The 22,131-nt window shown below is 33.0% G+C and overlaps 1 protein-coding gene across 1 annotated transcript in view; it reads left to right on the top strand.

The window, feature by feature from the left end:
• The window catches only part of Liprin-gamma (liprin protein kazrin), a 140,778-nt gene that overhangs the window by 113,681 nt on the left and 4,966 nt on the right, over positions 1–22,131 (top strand). Inside the window, exons 10-14 of the mRNA XM_077439256.1 lie at positions 10–198; positions 2,341–2,499; positions 2,584–2,707; positions 5,679–5,823; positions 20,067–20,208. Coding sequence (XP_077295382.1) covers positions 10–198; positions 2,341–2,499; positions 2,584–2,707; positions 5,679–5,823; positions 20,067–20,208 — 759 coding nt within the window. The remainder of the gene's footprint in view (positions 1–9; positions 199–2,340; positions 2,500–2,583; positions 2,708–5,678; positions 5,824–20,066; positions 20,209–22,131) is intronic.

The raw sequence follows: 22,131 nt of genomic DNA, 5'->3' as shown, positions 1-22,131 counted from the left end.
TCTCGACAGGTATTGTTGGAATTAACGGATGCGGAACTGGAAACCGGCCTCGGCATAACCCACCCGATGCACCGCAAGAAGCTGAGGTTGGCTATAGAAGAGCACAGGAATCCGGACATGGTGAGGCATCCGGCAATTTCCCAGCTGGGTCACGACTGGGTCGCCTCCGAGTGGCTTCCAGACTTGGGACTATCTCAGGTAACGCATTATCTATATTATACCTCTTCAATATAATATATACATATTGAATTGTGGATGTACGCATATATGTGCATATGTGCCACACCTCAATAGAACAGTTTATAGCCAGCAGCATAGCTCGGTCGTTAAGAGGGCTGTACACCAGAAACCTTAATTTTGTTGCCATTCCTTTCTTCGATATATATATATTGAGTGAATGTATATATTGAGTGAATGCAATAATATATATTAATATATATATTGAGTGAATACGACAGTTGCGCTTCGAACAGATAATACGTATTTTAAATCGACAAAATCAAGGTTTCGTATTCTCCAATTTTCTCCTCCGAAACTGGACGAATTTTAAAAAAAAAATCCATCATCGGTATGAGAAAGATATTTTCTATGCAACTGTGTGCGTATTTTTTTTTAAATCGACCGTTTAATAAGCACGCTGGACTCTTTTCGTGAGTGTAAAACAGAGGCGATTTTATAGATGTTTGGCGGCTCCTAGCTCCTATAAAAAATAACAAATCAAAAAACTAAAAACCACAGAAACATGCCTATATTATATAGGATATTAAAAAATAATTTCTTTAGTGCCATAATCGAGGAAGGGAGAAGTGTAATACGTTTGTATGGACAAGACGCTGGTGTCCAGCCCTCTTAAGACCGTAATAAACGAAACCATTGTTAATTTCAAAGATGTTCACAAAGCAAGACAATGGCGGCAATGATCAAATGGATGAATCTTTTATAAACAGCTACTGTGATTTTTTCACTTTCACAAAAAATCCTAAGCTGTTCTTTGCTTAAGCACAACGTAAGATATGGTAGATGTCCATAGCATATTAAAAAATAATTTCTATAATTAATAAGTTAATAAGTTAAGGTGCTGGTGTCCAGCCCTCTTAAGCTTCTGCTTAGCGTCGAGAGGCGCCTGGTTCGATCCCATGAGCTGACCTTGATTGAAATTATTTTTTCTGAGTATATCTGTAGTGCTGCTGGTCAGACTTGGATATTTGTGACTCCAGGTCGATCGCTTCCTATCAGAGTTTGCCAATTTTTTTGCAGATTTCATTGTTGAAACGGTTCCCGGTAAAATTGGCTAAATATCCTTCCTACCTATTATGTCACCACTATTTGAGATTGATTAGTGTACAATAAAATTTATGTACAATTCATAGATGTCTCGTTAATCTGCGAGTTTTTCAGTGTCTCGTAATTCAGCGACTTGTATAATAAAAAAAAATGCTGCAATGTTTGTAATTGGCCAGGAAGGCGCATTGGAGTTACCTGTAAGGCCTTCCTGGTATATGTATATGTAAAAAAAATGTATGCAAGTGGACTTGGTGTACACATTTGTACACTAGATAAAAAGTGAGTCTTTTAAATCCACGAAGGGGAAAAAATCACTCACCCTAAGCCAATTACGGAATTCAATTGTTACTGCTGTCTCTTCCTTTTTCATCTCTGAACATCGAACTGTACAATATGGCAGCGTTCAAATTAAAATAAGAATACATATATACAGGGTATTTGGTAGCTAAGTGCAAAGCCTTAAAGGTTTGATAGCATTGATGTATAATACACATAGATGGGCTCTGACGTGTGATTTTGGTCGGAGATCTTGTCTTCGCTAACTGAGGGGTGCGGGGGGTTTAACTAGCGGGGAAGTTGGGTTTTTTTCCCTACGACGCAGCGGTACCTACCTACCTACTAAGAGAAACTGTGCATGCGCCATGTATTTTGCATGCGCCAAAAGGGAGACCAGTATAACACGTGAAGGCGGATCTAGTGTAGTATACATCAATGGTTGATAGTTCATATAATTTTTTTGTGATAGCCACGGTTTTTTTTATTTCATTTTTAAAGATTTTTTGTAAAAACACCAAAATCTCACAGTTAATTGCTAATACTGCCTAAGTTAAAAGTGGTATGTTAGACAGTTATTATTTTTTTGTTTTTATAATGTTTATTCAATCAAATAAAAACAAATACAACCATCTGTTCGAACAGAAAAAAATAATAGAGGCACCAAAAGTTTTCAAAAATTTTTCTATAGTTTAGTGATATTTTAAACACTGCATATGTATGTGTATATGTTTAAAATAGCTATTAAAACAGTTTTAATAATATGTTTTCTATAAATTTCAGTATGCAGAAAACTTCGCCGCCAATATGGTAGACGCGAGGATGTTAGATAACCTTAGCAAAAAAGAATTAGAAAAATATTTAGGCGTCACGAGGAAATTTCACCAGGCTTCCATCGTTCACGGTATTCATCTGTTGAGGCTGATGAAGTACGACAGACAGGTGAGTTCGCTTAATCCTCGATTTCCATTATCGCTGCCGTGCCTGGGCTTATTAATCGGATTAAAACTGTTTGGTGAACTGCAGGCTTTGGCGCTGAGAAGGCATCAATGCGAAACAATAGACGCCGATCCGTTGGTTTGGACCAATCAGCGTTTCATGAGATGGGCCAGGAACATCGATCTGGCCGAATACGCCGATAATCTCAAAGGTAACTTAAATCCTATTCAAATTGAAAAGCTTATTGTGAATTTTCGGAGGCGAGGCACGGGTTGCGGTTTGACGTCGGAACGTAATCGCAAACCCTCCTATACCGGGTGATTCAATTTGGAATGATGATATTTTAAATATAAGCAGGGGTGCTTCCGACATGTGCTGCTCCAAGTTCAAGGGTTGATAGATTGATGCCAATCTAATAAGAAGAGGAGAGGAATTTCCGACAAATATGTATTTTTAAGCTCCTTAGAGGATCTTGTTTCATATGCAATATTACTCAAGCCAAAAAATTTCTATTATATATTACAAAACAATGAAGTTGCAATATTTTCAAATTGTAGCAGGTTTTGTTGATAACATAAACAAATTTGAAGGAATTGTTTTTCTTTCTTTGATTCTCTTCGGTTCTAAATCACAACTAGTCTTTTTGAAAAGTCAAAAATTTCTCGAAATCATATTTATGATTAGCTGTAGTACGAGTAGCTGAAAAATGATAAATGATAGACTTCCCCTTTGTAGTTTTTCTTCTCCAAATGCCATCATTTATCAGTCTTTGAATTTATTGGTGCAATATGTCAGAAACGTTATAAAATGAGTAATAGTTTTTTTGAATCATATAAAAAAAAATTCGGGTGTGACTAACCTATGACTTTATCTATGTATTTGAGGAATGTAAGATTTACATAATACGTTTTATAAGTTCAGTGGTGTATTGACACACAGACGCACAGACACACACCTTTTTTCCTAGATCACGAAAACGTGATCAGTGATCGATTCTGAGTTCGAATCAGTCAAAATCTCGAGTTCGAATTTTCGCATGATCATAAATCTTCATCTATTGTTACTTCGTACATAGATAAAGTAAAAATACGCATGTGACCAACCTATGACTTTATCTATTTATTTGAATAGTATTGAAGTATAAAAAATAAAATTTGGTAGTGAAAAATACGTACACACGCTCACACTATGCTATGAGAGCAATTTCGATACAAATTGAGCACAAATGTAAGGAAACTTACATAAGACAAAAGTTCACAAGAACACTTCCGGCTGTCAGATTTTGTTCAAATTTCTTATTCATTAAAATAAGTATAAATATTATACACATTAAAACATCAAGGAAATAAAAATAATTTAAAAGGTCAAAATAAAATAATGAAATATTATTTAAAAAAAATTACTACTACTGGTTTACGAATTCTAACCAAAACCTTATCAACTCTAAGTTAGAATACAAATATAAATTACAATTTAATACGTTCAGTGATGTAGAAAAAATCCCACTTCCGGTTTATTAAATTTGATTAATTTGTTATTATAATTATAACATTGATACAACAATTATACTTGAATTAAATCCTGAAGAGCACACATACAAATTTAAAGGCTCGAAAAAAAATCGAACAAGAGTAAACTGCCACTTCCCTGTTGACGGGCTTTCACCAAATATATAAATATAGCATGGTATTAAAATTAAACTTCTAGATATGAAATTTTAGTGTCAATACATCCAAAGTTCTCACACACATTTTTTCTAGATCATGAAAATACGATTTATTTTATCTATTGTTACCACGTACATACATATGTAGATAAAGTAAAAATAGATATAACCTCAACGAGGCAAACTAAATTAATTCCAAACTATTTGCAATACAGCAACTCTTCCAAACGGAAGAGTTGGCTACAAAATTCAAATGAATCACCCCATACATGACATATGTATAATACATATGTATGTATATACGATAGCGTTCAGTATCGAACGTCTATAGGAGCGGTTAGGCGAAGCAGAGCAATTAATTAATGGCTTCGATCTATACATGCGGCTAAAATGAAATATTGAACAAAGTTCTACCACACTTGTTAATATCGACAGTACACACACACACACACACACATCAGTATTTGAATTACATAAAGCTTCGTTATTACATTTCACATATGTATTTATTTTTTATTTATATATTATCTTTGCTATCAAGCTAATTTAAAAATACATCTTAATTACTTAACTCTAAAATTTATAATTAGCTTATATATACCGTCCCTCACAGAGATGTCTTTTCGCACCTCGCAAGAATGCATCCATGTTCTTAGCAGACCCGATGCACTCAGGGAGGGCATTATACATGAGCACACCCCTGTGAAAAACATCCCCAGCTGTTTAATTTTTTCTTACTCTACTTACAACTAGTTTGTCCTTATTTCTAGTATAAAAACTATGTTTATCTCTATTCCTTATTATATAATGTGCGTGGTAGACATCATCATTTGCTGGCTGTACCTCCTGCCCGCACAGTTCTGCTTCGAATGACCTATTCCAAGAGCTATTCGACTTATTAATGAAATCGTTGCTGCCGAGACTGAATGTGATATTTTCCACCTTAGTGAGCGTAAATTGTCGGAAATTACTCTAACCCATTTATCTGGTAGTCTGCGCTCATCATTGTTTTCATGATTGATTGTGATTTATGAGTGAAATTTTGATCAACTCCCTTCCATTTGGGCCTTATAGTGATGTTTTGTATTTGTAGTTGTTTCTTACATATTTATTGGAACTGGCTGTAGGTGCAAGGCATTCCTTATGCTACATTTTTTATATGATATTTTTACTTTATCTGTTATTATTAAATGCTATTTTTTATGTTTATGTATGGATGTATTTATGTTTATGTTCAAATGCATTTTTTTATGTATAATTGATGAGTATATTATTTTCGTTATGTATTAATTTATGTTTAATTGTTATTTTGTTTTTTTTTTGTGTTATATTTTTTGACCATTGTGCCGCCTTAGGAATTCCTGTTATGCCACAATGGTCTGTTTAGAATAAAATAAATAAATAATCATCAAAGTACATAGGCAATAACTTATGATCTAATTATTTACCATTAGGCAACATAACGACATATGTATATTACCACTAGGCAACATAACAACATGCATTATATTTACAGATAGTGGAGTTCACGGTGGATTAGTAGTCCTGGAGCCAAGTTTCACAGGTGATACTATGGCTACTGCTCTAGGTGTACCACCTACTCGAGCCATCATACGTCGACATCTGTCACAGCAGCTTGATGCATTGGTACTGCCTGCCAGGTATGTAATATATTGCTCGTTCGTGCTTAATATTTGAACATACTATATATATATATATTCAATCCGTCGTGTGCTTAGTGTCTGATATGAGGAATAACTGAAGTTTTTACAGTCGATCGAACATTGAAGAGTAGGTATTTATTGTCTTAGTATAGGTATACGTGTTTATAATAGAGTCTCGTGTACTTTTTGAGGAAGAATATGTTGGAGATTGATTCGACAGGGTTGTGAATGCTTAATTATGATATATCGCATTTGGATATCAGGTGATGTTTCGCCATTCCACAGGTACGTAATATTCTGTCAGATGGAAGAAATTCAGGCTGAAGCTGCAAGAGCGTCTATCATGGCTTCAAAACATCGATAGGCTATTTATTTCGGACCTTCTGCAAGCCCTCATCATTTCATAATAATACTTTAATGTATAAGAATATGTTTGCACAAATGTTTCATTAATTCAATTTCTGATCAATATGAAACTTATTGTATTTTTTTATACTCGTATCGAAACGTTTTTCGAATCTAATTGAATATATAGTTTCAATATTGAATCTCTTTTGCATGTATAATATATGTATAACTGCTGGTAATGATGTTCAATTTCATTTTCGTACAATTTTCAACAAATTTATATACGTACAAGTTCAATTGAAGACTTTTAAAGTAATATCATTATAACAATAATTAAGTATTGAATTTTTTTTTTTGTTAATTTCTATCTGTGTTCATTGTTTATTATAAATATACATATATACATATATATATGGACCAAAATCAAATTTGAATGAAATCGCACATGTCGTATGGTTCGTATTATTATTGTTGTATTTTAAATTTGAAAATGCACCAATTTCGTCAAAAAATCTTTACTCCAGAAATGTATACATATCGTCTGCGATTTATTCCTTGGTTAGGTTTTCTAGTCGTTTCGAATGTTCGGATCTGCGAATGTTCGGATTTAGAGAGTTTTGATGATAAAATTATAAAAAACATTGATATATTAACAGAATAGTATATTTTAAAGCCATATCACTAATTAAATATCAATCTATCCGTAATGTTATACGATCAAATTTAAATTTTCAATATTTATATTAAGTAATATGAGCCGTGTGTAAATGTTTTTCTCTAGAGATAAATAACCCTGGGCTTGCATCAGAACCAAAACTGAGACAAATAATGTATAATAGATGTTTGTGCATATTTTTATTCCAATTTACATACATACAAACTAATTGGGTGATTTTTGTTTGTTTTTTTTTTCGAAAATCTTACGTGTATTTTTTCAATATACTATGCTTTTCATCAAAATCTTTTTTAAATATATTAAAATTTCACAAATATTTAAAAAAAATCCGCGTGTGTCAAATTAAAAATTATTAATTGTAATTATTGTTAATGTGTAAAAAGTATGTTGCTCATAGTGTGCATCTTAATGTTGTGTGAGACAATCACAATCTTCTATCAATTCATGGGTTTTTCAATTCCTCAACGAAATATTAGTCGCTTATATATGTAATACATAGTATATTGTACTAGAAATCAAAATGAATTTATTTTTTTGAATCTTGTAATGTTAGAATGTATGTTTGTATTTCGAAAAAAAATCAGAAAAATTCAATAATAATCAAAATTTGAAAAACCCTGATTTTTCTTAGAAAATTGTGAAAATTTTCAGAACAATAACTAATGTTTAGCGCTTTTATACTATATATAAATTTACTGTATCAATTTGTATGCTCTAAGAAATGATGTATCCAGTAATTATTTTTTTAAATACATAGTCATTTTTCTGAAAGTCAGTGCACTCTTCAAATGTTTCTCAGTATTATATGTAATAAAAAAAATCATTAAATATCACAAACTTGAGGACTTTCACATTCTTCTTCTGACCTTATGTCGGGCGCAATATTAAAAAGTTACACAAACGAAACGAATGTGTTTGACAGTTAAAATTTTATATTTTTCAATTTATGTTCTACGGTTCATTTCATTATTAAATTTTTATAATATAAATCAAAACTGGCTACTTCATACGTCATGTCGAAACAGTAGCCAAAATTTATATTATAATTTTTCATTAAATAAAATACAATTGAAAATTGCGCTCAATGAAAGATTGAATGTTTTGATAACGTGCATCACGTTGACAATTTTTGGAAAATGTGTTATTTTCATCACATATATTTATATACTTACGATGTACGTTTGGTATACTTAAAGTACGACACTTTCCCGTCGTATAAATTTAATTTTAAACATAATTGTGACCAATATTTTGACCTAACTCTCATATATCTACGTCAAAACAATTGCATAAACCAAAGCAACGACAAAAAAACACATACGAAAAAAATCAATACAAATACATTTATGCTAACTTTCATTTATTTACAATGTTGTAAATGTTGTACTGACTCGATAAGCTTAAGTTTACCCATATCGACATCTGTATTATAATCATTATCAAATTAATACTGTGTATATACCAATCAATATATGTGCTTACTTTACATTAATTTATATTTTTTGTCCATACATTATATACATATATATATATATGAAATTATTATGTTTAGAATGTATATTCGTCATTGAAGATTAATCTCAATAAAATTGATCTTTGTTAAAAGAAAAGTTTTAATATTGTATTGTACATGACTTTGTCGATTGCAGTGTCAAACTGTTAATAAGAAGCTGTATAGGTAAATAACTGTTATTGAAAATAATTATTTACATAATAAGTATGTGTTTTTATTTTGATTTCGATTAAACTTAATACATAAGGATACGCACCCTTTTTTTACTATTTAATAAAATCGCACACTGTTTAGATGTACAGAGAACAGCTTCTTTTTCGATTTGAATGATTATAGTGTTGCCTGTTTATATGTTTATAATCGTTATATATTCTTTAAGCGATGTTTAGGTTAATTTTAACATGGTTATTTAGATGCATGAAACATCATCGTCATCATTCTACAATCATTTTGTTTGTGTTATGAAAATCTTCGTTGAGATTTGAAAACGCTTTGCTTATGTAAAATACTTGTCTATCTACTGTTTCTTCTTTTCATTGTGTTACATTTTCATTCTATACTTTTTATATGTTGCATTGTTTAAATGTCTATTATTAATGTCATTGCAATATTTTTCACGACTCTAACAATATTGCATTGTGCATTAAATACTCGTACTAATTCTTAAATCATATGTATTATTACCTCTTTCAGGATGATTTATATTCGTCATAAAAAGAGCAATGGTTTTTTTTGTTTGCATCAATAGGTAATTTTTCTGTGAGTCATTTCCATTTTTTATTCCTCTCCATAGAATGAATGGAAAATTTCAATTCCTCTTTTCTTTTAACTTCGGCTTTAAAAAAGCTTACTCTGTAGAAAATTCAACGGACTACCTTTCTATTAGTTTTCCGTGAAATCCGCACACTTAAAAAGGGATCAAATGTATCCTTTCATTCACACTAAAAGACCTTTGCAATTGAATGTACTGAATTCATCTGTATATTTTATATACATACAACATTACATTATTAACACTACATAAATGAATTCACACGCTTTATTAGATTTCTTTTTGAAAGAAAATTTCGGACAATCGTCTTTATTTTGTACATTTTCTTCGTCAACGTCATGAAAATTACAGTGAGCAACAAAAAACATGACCTTAGCGGAAACTAATCAACTTTTACTAATTTTGACTAACTAAATTCAAATATAATAAAAAATTTTGTTGGCTTTCTCTCGTTTAAGAGATATGAGCGTTTCAAAAAATGGTCAATTTCTACAGATTTTCTTTGCTTTTGCAGGCTTTAATTCAAAATCTAGTATGACTGTGCCAAAAATGAGTATTGGAATCAATAGTCAGATTATCGACCTATTGATCGATTTTTTATTGCTTTATAAACGTGGTAAAGTGAAATTAGCTCATAGTATTACCGAAACAAAATATAATTTTACATATTAGTTACAGTGACATCACAGAATACTCTAACGCGTCATTATACCAGAAATATAAGCATATTACAAATACTATATATGTATATACCTTTACATAAGAAAATTAGCGAGTCATCTATGTATGTTTTAGATAATATTTTTTTTTAATCATATTCAAATAGTGGCGACATAGTGGTTAGAATGGCTTTTATTGCTAATTTGGTGGAGGAACCGCAATGAAATCAGATAAATTGGCAAATTCTGATAGGAAACGATCGACTTGGAGTCACAAATAACCAAGTCAAACCAGCAGCATTAAAGATTATATTAGGAATAAATTATTTTCAATCTAGGTCAGCTCATGGGATCAAACCCGGCAACCATTCGATGCTTAGTATTAGCGCAATCATCAAGCAATGCTGCCGGCTAAGCCGCCTTTTTGACTTTTAAAATCCGCTATTGTAAAAAAAGTATTGTAGAGTATGCTAAAAGGAGCCGCCGTTATGATTGGTTTCGAGGATTATTTCCAGGCTTAAGTGCAAGTCGGCTAACAATGAGATACCCCCGAATACACTTAGTGGCGGTAGCGGCACTCGGTCGCATTCCCGTAGAGTTCTTAGAACTGACAACGCGAAAACCGTGGGACTGAATATCCGAGTACGTGACTTAACAATGGGGAAGTAACCGGACGTCGAAGATGCCCTGAGCGATCTGTCCTTTGTAAGAAGGTACTTAGACCATATCGAGACATTCTGGACGGAGTACTGCCAGTGCGTGTATCTCCTTAATCACCAATAAATGCTGTGACACAGCTTTGGCCATTTACTTGGATCCTCCACCCACCCCTACGCAACAGTATTTTAAAGCAATAAAATATTACAATTTATAGGAAAAACAACTGACTATTAATTTCAATACTCACCTTTGGCACAGCAATACTAGATTTTGAATTAAAGACAAAAAACGTAAAAACATGATTTTTTTGTTCAGTATTATCAATAATTTTATGTATTCTTATTCCATTCAACGATACAAATATCATTTGTATTCGAGAGATAATCTTGGATTTGTTGCCGCTCCTATGTATGTACGTATTTTTTTATTTTATTTTTATTTTATTAATTGAAAAATCAACAGACAGGATGTACAGAGATAGGTATAAAAAACACAAAAAGTAAATAAATAATATATGTAACACCCGAGTCCAATAATAGATTTTTACAAAAATGAAAAAGATAAATATAAGGAAAACAAATTAAAAAGTAAAGAATAAAGGCATGACAAAATATGTAGTACATTGCATAATTAAACTATAGTATTAAAATATTTGGAAAAGGTTATAAGATAGAATATAAGAAGAAATTGAAATTTACAAATATAAAAAACAAATGAAAAAGGTAAATACAAAATAAACAAATGAAATGGAAAGGAATGAAAGCTATAATATGATTAAATAGCACATTACATAACTAAACTAAAGTATAAAAATAATGGAAATATTGGAAAAATAGAATAGAAGAAAAAATGAATCAATCGGTCAAGATTCTCTTGATGTTAGACCTGAATTGATGTAGGGAAATACCAAACAGATCAACCTCATTCAGCTCTCCGTTAAACATACGATAAACGCGCTGCAGATAAAAATATTTTTGGGAATTAGTATTGAAAGGATCAAGTGAAAAGAGTGTAACGCGTCTAGGGTATCGAACTGGGATTCTGAAATTAACCTTATTCAGTAAATCAGAACAATCAAGGAAACCATTTATGAGCTTAAAGAAGAATATAGCATCAGAATGTCGTCGCCTGACAGAAAGATTGTTAAAAGAAAGGATTTTTAAAATGTCGGAAACAGTAGAATGGGTATAGGTAGGAAAAAGGTAGCGTAAGGATTTAATAAATTTAAGTTGAACTTTCTCAATACAATTAATATGGGATAAATAAAAAGGTGACCAGATAATTGAGGCAAATTCAAGGTGAGACCTTACAAAGGAAAAATAAAGTAATTTTAGTACATAAGGATCATTAAAGGGTTTTGTTGAGCGGAGTAGGAATCCAAGAGATTTAAATGCTTTGTTGGTAATAAAAGAAATATGTTCAGAGAAATCTAGTTTATTATTGAGTATTACACCAAGATCCTTAATAGAAGACGACGTGTTAAGGATTGAATGATTTAATTGATATTGATTAGTAATAATTGACTTATTTCTAGTGAAATTTAAAATAGAGCATTTTTCTAGATTAATAAAAAGATCATTATTTAAACAATATATAGAGAATCTATCTAGATCTTCTTGTATCTTATGACAATCGTCTATGGTGTATATAGGTTTGTAAATTTTTAAATCATCAGCGTAAAGAAGTATAAAGGAATGTTTGAAGATGTATGAGATATCATTAATATAGAGTAAAAAGAATAAGGGACCTAAATGCGACCCTTGTGGGACACCGGAAGGAATATGTCTAAGTGATGATCTAAAACCATTGAGAATTATGATTTGGTGACGATTTAGTATATACGAAGAGATCCAACGAAATAAATTTCCTCGGATTCCAAGGGACCAAAGTTTATTGAGTAAAAGGTTGTGATTGATTTTATCAAAAGCTTTAGAGAAATCCGTATAAACGACGTCTATTTGGATTCGTTTGTCCATATAAGATGTGAGAGTACTAGTGAAATTAAGCAGGTTAGTCTCTACCGATCTCCCATTAAAAAAACCATGTTGTTCAGGTATAATGTAGTTTTTGAAATTGGAGAAAAGGAAATTATAGATAATTTTTTCAAAGATTTTACTAATGACAGATAGTTTAGATATAGGACGGTAATTCTCAATAAGATTCTTATCACCTTTTTTAAAAATAGGGGTGATGTAAGATAATTTCCAATAGTCAGGAAATTTACCGTTCGACATAGAAAGATTGAAAAGGATTGTTATGGGAAGAGATAATGGGACAGCACATTTAACAAGGAAAAAAGAAGGCAAACCATCACAACCCGCACCAAGATTAACGTATGTGCGTTAATAAGTAAATACATGCATAATACATAAAAAAGCATTATAATTGAGCACGGATTACAATTAAGCCTGTCACTAATGTAATCTTTTAATTGCGTTTCCGCGGAAGGGCGCTTTGATCGCTCTGGATATTTTCCGGTGGAGTTTTCCCCGCGCGGAAAATCTCTCAGTTAAGATTTAACGCTCTCGCGATGCGCGCGCAAAAGTTTAATTTGATTAACTCGCAATAAAGTTAAATCTTTGCGGCGTACAATTAATTCCTTTCAATATTGTATTTTAATCCGAGGCCCTTTGTCTGCGGAGAGGCATCCCTCAGCTTCGCGGCTACAATGGACCCGTCGAGTGACGTGACGGCGAATTGCGAATTAACTCGATGTTGTGTAACGCAACGTTTTCGTAACGTTGGGTAATTAACCCGTCGAAATATTATTAATGGCATCCGCAGTCAATGAAAATATTCAGACGATTGTTTCCACTCGGGACTCGGATCGTTTTGTTGTATTATTGAAGTTTTATATCCCGTTACGAATTGTTTCATTGGTATTTATGTATACACTTTGGTGCTCGACGATTGAACACATTATCGTTCATTAACGTTTCAATGTCGATTACGAACACGAAATTAACACATTATTATAGTCGATTCATTGATTAATCAGCAATATATGTACATACATATATGAGCCGTTATATTTGAAAGTGGCAGAAGTAATTTTTATTTCTGTTTGAATTAATTCACAAATTGTCATCACTTCTTTTAATTCGATATTATTATTATTATTTTATTACATTTCATACCAGAAAGGCCTTACAGGTAAACCCCAATGCGCCTTCCTGGTCAATTACAAACAATCCAGCATTTTTATTATACAAGTCGTTGAATTACGAGACACTGAAAACTCGCAAATTAACGGGACATCTATGAATTGTACATAAATTTTATTGTACATGAATCATACTCTAATGGTGGTGAAATAATAGGTAGGAAGGATTTTAGCCAATTTTTAATCGGGAACCGTTTCAACAATGAAATTAGAGAAAATTGGCAAACTCTGATAGGAAACAAATATCCAGGTCTGAACAGCAGCACTACAGATATACTCAGAAAAAATCTTTTCAATCGAGGTCAGCTCAAGGGATCGAACCCAGCGCCTCTGGGTGTTAGGCAGAAGCTATGCTGCTGGCTGATATGTCGAGAAACTCGGAAAAGCAGAAAAAACGTATAACAGTATTTTAAATACATATTGTTAAACGCAAAGCATTATGTTTAATTTTTTGCGAGATATTTCTTGAAATGAAGTGAAGTAGAGTGCCACTTTCAATTATAACGGCTCATATACATACATACATACATACATATTCTAAGTGGTGACATTCTATTTATATCCGTGGGTTTCCGGAAACCCGTTGTTAGAGATAAAAAAAATCATGGGTTTTTTGTTAAAAATTATACAAATGTTCAAACAACCTCGAAAATATTGCTTTATCCGTAATCGAATACATATGTTTCTGGTATATAGAAGGACATTCTTTTCCATTATACTCGTACACTAGCAAAATTAACAGCAATATGAACAGCACAACTGTTCTCAATATCCTTCTGTGTAGAAACTCATAAACTTTATTGTCTAGAACTGGAAATACCCAAAGGAAGCTGAAAATTTGATTCAAAACTGACGTATTCTTATTTCAGGTTTACTTGATTGAAGTGTTAGACTTTTTAATTCATCATCATCATCATTTACAGCCGCTCATAATCCACTGCTGGATGAAGGTCTTTCCAACATGCATCCACTCGTCTCTGTTTTGCGCAACTCTCATCCATCTCACTCCACACATTTTCCTTATTTCGTGTACCCATCTTCCCAGTGGTTTTCCTTATTTCGTGTACCCATCTTCTCAGTGGTCTTCCTTTTACCCTTTGCATTCTCTTGGGTACCATTTTAGTACTTTGTTTGTCCGCCTTTCATCCATTATTCTAGCCACGTGGCCCGCCCATTTCCATTTCAAAATAAATACCGACCCTAACAACCTAATCTTAAATTAATATAGCCAACCCTAACTTAACCTAACCTAACCAATCTTTAAATAAATGTTGGCTGCTAAGATATTATGGTTGCCCAGTGAAAATTCAACTGGTTATGATTTCACTGAAACTTCAAATTTTAACTAACGATATTTAATAAAATTAAATGTCGTTTTAATTTATTTTACAGCCGTGCCAAAAATATTTTTTACTAATTAATAACCTCTTCTTAATTTCACTTACGATCACTAGTCAAGAAAAATTTTGGCTCCTATCCGATCGTTTTCATACTTTGCCATTTCACTCGGTTTGGTCATCAATATAAGTGGAAGTGACATCCGCCATTACAATGGTGAAAAATAATCGTATTAGACACGTTTGAAAATATTACACGGTGTTACACGGTGACGTTAATCGTCCAAAATGACATTTATTTATTTAAAGTTTGGACCATTGTAGCATTACAGGAATTCCCAATGCGCCACAATGGTCGAAAATATAACAGAAAAGAAAATAATAACTATGCCAAAAAAAAACAAAATAATAATTAAAGAAATTAGACATAACAAATCAAATCATATGTATATATACACAAACAACTAATAATAATAATAATCATAATTACAAATTATAAAAAAAAAACAAAGAACGGAATGTCTTATAAAAGAAAAGAAAGAAAGAAAAATAAATATAAACATATTTAAATACACAGACAATAATACATTTATACATAATCATAAAAAACAATAGCAATTATAATATTACATTGATCGTTGACATCTATCGTTTTAGCTTCTTCTTGCTTTATATCCCTTTTCGCCGCCATCTCGCTATGTCAGATTTTAATTGTTTAAACGCCTATAACTTTTTCTTTTTTCACTCTATATTTTATTTATTATGTATGTATGTATCTTTACGTCGAATAAAAAAGCATAGCCGAGTTAAAGATTGAGCGCAATCGCTAACTGCACAAGTTGTTAACCGACATTCTCACAATCGCGATTATCCGGTCGCGGATTCTGGCGAATCTAGAACGCAGGACTGAGAGGAATTAATTCCGGTGTGACAATGGCCCCAGCCGGTCTTTTGTCTCCGGTATAGTTCCGGAACTTTGTCGCGGATTTCGACGTCGTAAATTATTCGTTTGAACGGCCCGGCCCGGTACACCGCAAATTCGCCATTTTGAAAGGCGTTTTGAATTTCATAATTTAATTTCGCAGGGTGGGAGGTTTTCTATTTCGACAGGTACAATGAGCGTTGAGCGTTTTGGACCGCACACGCTGAGTGATTTATTCGGGGTTTTCCACGGTAGCCGAGTGTTAAACAATAAATACTCGCTGTGCCATTATGCCGAGTTTTCCATATGCACGCGCTTTCCCCCCTTACGTACATATAACGAATTATTTCTGCTCGGGAAAACAACTCGTTAAATGAAGGAAACTCGGCGCGGTTTCATTCAAACGCGAGTGCGCTGTTGTATGCCGAATTCATCATACGCTTTACATTATATTATAATATACTACATACATACATACATACATATGCAGATTTATTTTTAGAAATTTCCACATATATGATTATAATTTATTTTATTATAATAGACTTTCTTTCTCGCTATACACTATGTTTCCTAATTAATAAGACATTTTTAGACTTCAATCTTCATTCCAATTTTAACTCCATCGACTTTTAAACACTTGCCTTTCTGTGCTTAAAAAAATCCACTAACCACTGTGCTGGACGCCAAGCGTGCAGTTAAAACTTGTGTTTTAAATAAAAATAATTAATTATTTATTTAAAGTTTGGACCATTGAAGTATTACAGGAATTCCTAATGCAGATCAAAAATATAACAGAAAATAACAGAAACAAAATAATAACTAAAGAAATTAGACATAACAAAAACAAAATATATATACATATATACAAAAACAACTAATAATAATAATGATTACGAAAAAAGAGAAAGAAAAATAAATATAAACATATGTACATATTATATATACACAGATAAAAATAGATTTATATATAATCATAAAAAACAATAGCAATTATAATAGCAGATGGGTTTGGTGCATCCGCTCTAAAATCGCCAGACAAACGAACGACAGATTAACAGAACGGCAGCTTTAAACGTAATTCTCGTTTTCTCGAATGATAGATTGCACATCAGATGACGAGTAACTTTTCGATGTGCACAGATGCAATTATTAAAATGGTAATTATTAAAATTGAGTTGGATCTCTCTGGCGAGTTTGATAAGGCAAGATTCGGAACTTATCGAATCTTGCCTTATTAAACTCGCCTGAAAGATCCAACTCAATTTTAAAAATTACCATTTTAATAATTACCATTTTAATAATTACCATTTTAATAATTGCATCTGTGCACATCGAGAGGTTACCCGTCATCTGATGTGCAATCTATCATTCGAGAAGACGAGAATTGCATTTAAAGCAGCCGTCCGTTAATCTGTCGTTCAATTTGTGTAGCGATTTTAGAGCGGATGCACCGCATCCTAGCAGATACGTGAAAATATAAAATATAAAATATAACATAAGAAATGCCTTGTACATACAGCCAGTTCCAATAAATAAGAACCAACTGCAAATACAAAACATCCCTGTTTGGCCCAAGTGGAAGAGAGTTAATCAAAATTTCACTCATAAATCACAATCAATCATGAAAACAATGATGAGCGCAGACTACCAGATAAATGGGTTAGAGTAATATCCGACAATTTACGCTCACTAAGCTGGAAAATATCACATTCAGTCTATTATAATAATGTATTTTATTATAATAGACTTTCTTTCTCGCTATACACTATGTTTCCTAATTAATAAGACATTTTTAGACTTCAATCTTCATTCCCATTTTAACTCTATAGACTAAACACTTGCCTTTCTGTGCTTAACAAAATCCACTAGCCACTGTGATGGACGCCAAGCGTCCAGTTAAAAATGTGTATTTTAAATTGAATGCAAAATCTACCAGGTTAATTATTGTAATTAGCTATAAAAATCATTTCATCGTATTAAAAATGTCGAATAATATAAAATAAGTCCAAGAAATGAAAAGAAATAATAGTCGAAGCAGAACCCTCATTTCAATGAGGATATCATTCTCACACTGACAGTTAAGTGCGATGCGTACTGAATTCCTACTCTCTCTATGTGAGGCACGTGTACAAAGAACTTCTCGCTAAAATAATTATTTCTGTTGATATTGATCAATGTTTTTATTTCGTAATGACATCATTCGAATCATAGAGGTTTTGATGAGGAATACATTAAATATGAAGGCTCTGCATTTAGTATATTCGGAGAAATAAAATAAAATAAGGCCTGGTCACTCGCTATCCATCAACGTGTGGCAAGTGTTAATCATCTAATAATACCTAATATCTAAACCTATATAATACATACATATTGACATATGTACATATTAAATTTGAAAAATGTATACAATCAATCGTACAGAATATATGTATACACAGACAATTTATTTCATTATAAAATCACTTAGAACCACTACATTTGAAACCACCACTCACTTAGAACCACTACAATGCAAAATTATGTATGTGTGTACGAAAAGCGAGACTATGTACATTTGTGTTGTTGCAGCATCACTGCGTTGCACACAAATCGCACAAATGCATTCGTTGTTTCAACGTTCAAATTAAAATACGAAAAAAAATATCCGATTCATACATTTTAATGACGAGTAAAATTCCACAACAAAAAAAACACAGCATGCTAACAAAACCGCTATTTTCATGTACGAAACTAACAAGGGAAAGTGTATGTAACATTTTAAGCTTTACAGCACGTTCTCATCATTTAATGTTATATGTATAATCATCGTCGATGTTAGAGCATGACATTAATACATGTATTTTTTTATGAAAAGATGTACGTACGTAATATCAATGTTCTTATTTATGTGAAATAATGACTGAATTTTAGTTTCATTCTTGTTTGTTCTATCAGGTATGGAAGAGTCTTGTATGGCTTTTTGTTTTCATTGTGTTTATATATATTTATATGTTCCATTCATCAGCACGAAGATAGTTTATGTGTCTCTTTATAATAATCGATGTCGTCATTGAAGGCATACTCTCAAAGATACACTTTGATAATATGCCCATTTAATATACAATAGATGAAATATTTCAACCCTTTCAGAAATGTAGCGCTTCACGTATGCACATACGTTACTAAAAGGGTTGTTTGATTTAATCGGTGCATTCCTCTTACGCTTTTAAAAAAAATTACTTACATTTTTTTCAACGACGTGAATATATTTTCGATCAATTCGTTACTTATAGTTGGTTTGAATTATGCGAATTTATATTCATTGTTGTATAATCGATTCAGCATTCATAATAGGTTTCACCTTATCGAGTCATCATCGATTGTGTTTGTATTATAATAAATTATCATTTAAAATTTTTCGTTGTTTGTTTTACTGTACTAAAAATAGGACTTTTTCTAAACACGATACTTACAGCATTTTTCAGTTGATTAAAGGTCTGTTCATACTGGCACAGCACAGCAAACAGCAGTACGAATAGTATTCTTTGGTACATTCTATATGTATATGGACACATTCATAATGTGCGTAGCGTAGACGTAACAGCAGCAGCCGACAAAATCTATTCACACTATACAACAGTACACGTCACTGTAGCGTATCAAGCAAAACCGATTTTCTTTGGAAATATTCACGCATGGCGTGACGCCATAGTAGCGAGTGCATGCTTACTAACGAAAGTGCACGTGCGCATATTAATATATTCGGAAACGTCATATTGTGACAGTGTTGACCTGATGATACGACACAAGCAATATTGCGTCGTATCGTCACGCTCTGCAATGTATATGTAAGTCGATTTCGCCAAAACGAGTCTTAACGTGCGCTACTGTATAGTATGAATAGAGGTAGTCTTTTACGTGCACTTTTGTCTTGCAGTGCTGAATAGTGTGAATTGGCCTTAATTGGTACGTTTATAAAAAGTCATTGTATATGTTTCGAATGAGTTTCACATTTTTTTTATTATTCTTCTCTTGTTACTGTGTACTGTAGGTTTTATGTGTTGATCTTCACAAATCCGAAAGTGTGACAATTACGTTTTTTAATTAATTTTTATCGTACTATCGGATTTTTGAAGGTTGAATTTTCGTTCGCACTTTAATTTAGAATGTTCTTACAATTTATTTATTTTTTTGTTTCTGGTGTTAAGGAATGCTTTGGGTGCTTTGCCTGCTCGAAGGATTCGAGCATCATCAGGATTCGCAGGAATGTCTTCTGGAGGTTCAGGACGACCTCATTGGAGGTCTTTAGCAGGGCTCGAGGTCGCCGATATGGCTGCCAAAAATATTAAGGTAAAATGTTTTGTAAGTTGTTGTACCTACCTACTTATACATATACATACATATAGCTATTCAAAGCCATTGAAATTAAAATTTATAATTGGCGTTTTGTGTACGTATACACCCCTGTCACCGTTCGTCGAGTATTTTCAGCTCGATCGAGCCGATTAATTAACCTTTCAATGTGCCCGCTCGTATATTTTTCAGCAAATTTGCCAATGATTGATTGGTATAAAGTGGCTCAGCTTTAATTTATTATGAATAATTGAAGTTCGGCGTATCACGTGTTTAAATGAAAAATAGCCCCAGACCCAATATTCATCACGTACAAACAGCCACAGATTTGTTATTTCGTATTAAAATATTATATTATGCTTTATTGATTCAGTGTTGCAACATTTGATTTACGCCTGCATATAAAATAAGTGGGTTTGGTGCAAGCGCTCGACAATCACCAGACAGACTGAACGACAGATAAACTGGATGGCAGCTTTAAACGCAATTCTCGTCTTCTCGAATGATAGATTGCACATCAGATGCCGACTAACCTTTCGATGTGCACAGATGCAATTATTAAAATGGTAATTATTAAAATTGAGTTGGATCTTTCTGGCGAGTTTAATAAGGCAAGATTCGATAAGTTCCGAATCTTGCCATAATAAAATCGCCAGAAAGACCCAACTCAATTTTAATAATTACCATTTTAATAATTGCATCTGTGCACATCGAAATGTTACCCGTCATCTGATGTGCAATGTATCATTCAAGAAGACGAGATTGAATTTAAAGCAGCCGTCCGTTAATCTGTCGTTCAATTTGTCTGGCGATTTTAGAGCGGATGCACCGCATCCCTATTTTCATACCTTTATTCAAAATCGTATTTACATAAGTATCGTATTGTTGCGTAGGGGTGGGTGAAGGATCCAAATAAAAGGCCAAAGTCGCTTCACAGCATTTATTGGGTGCCAGTGCTCTGTCCAGAATGCCTTGATATAGCCTAAGTACCTGCTTATAAATGGCAGGTCGCTCACTGCATCTTTTTCGATGCATTTGTTTACCTATTGTTATAATCACGTACTAGATATGCAGTCCCGCGGTCTCGCATTGTCAGTTATGAGAACTCTAGCGGGAAGTGTCTGGGTACCGTTACCGACCACTAAGTCGCTCACTGCATCATTCGAGAAGACGAGAATTGTGTTTAAAGCTGCCATCCAGTTTATCTGTCGTTCAGTCTGTGTGGTGATTGTCGAGCGCTTGCACCGCACCGAACTTTGTTGTATGCATGTCCGGGAAGATTACTGTGAAAAAAAAACGGGAGCGGAAACGGGAAAAACGGGAATGAGTGTCATCGGAATAATTTCAAATGGGTTCGCTGTCTGCATTTTTCCGACAAATGGGAACGGGAACGGGAGTTGCATGCGTTATTGTGGCATTGCAATGCATGCCGGATTCAGCTAGTTCCTTATAAAATAAACGTTTTCAAAACATAAAACGTTTAAGATTAATCAAATTAGTAGCCGGAAGATATCGGCCCACCATACCTGTGCGAAAACCACCACTAACCAAAATCTCGTCAGACTTATTTTATGCACTAATAACTAGAGGTCGGAATCTGAAGGGGCCGGAAACGTGCCGCCTATTGTTCCATTGTTGTAAATCCTTTGTAAAAAAGGTTCGGCAAACCTTTAACAATGCATTTACAATCTTTGAACAATAAACAGCCCCTTCAGATTCCGGGCTCTACTAATAACACTGAGCAACAAAAAAAAAATACCAGAGCGGAGACTAGCCAATCTTTACTAAGTTTGACCCACTGAATTTGAATATGATATTGATTTTTGTTGGTGGGTGATCGTTTACGATATATGAGCGTTTAAAAAGGGAGACGGCATGTAGTCCGACCGCTGTACTCTGTGAGGTGGATTACATGCCGTC

The sequence above is a fragment of the Arctopsyche grandis genome, chromosome 10 (genome assembly GCF_051622035.1).
Source record: "Arctopsyche grandis isolate Sample6627 chromosome 10, ASM5162203v2, whole genome shotgun sequence".
Classification (NCBI taxonomy): domain Eukaryota; kingdom Metazoa; phylum Arthropoda; class Insecta; order Trichoptera; family Hydropsychidae; genus Arctopsyche; species Arctopsyche grandis.
This window is presented reverse-complemented; position numbering and strand designations above follow the sequence as displayed.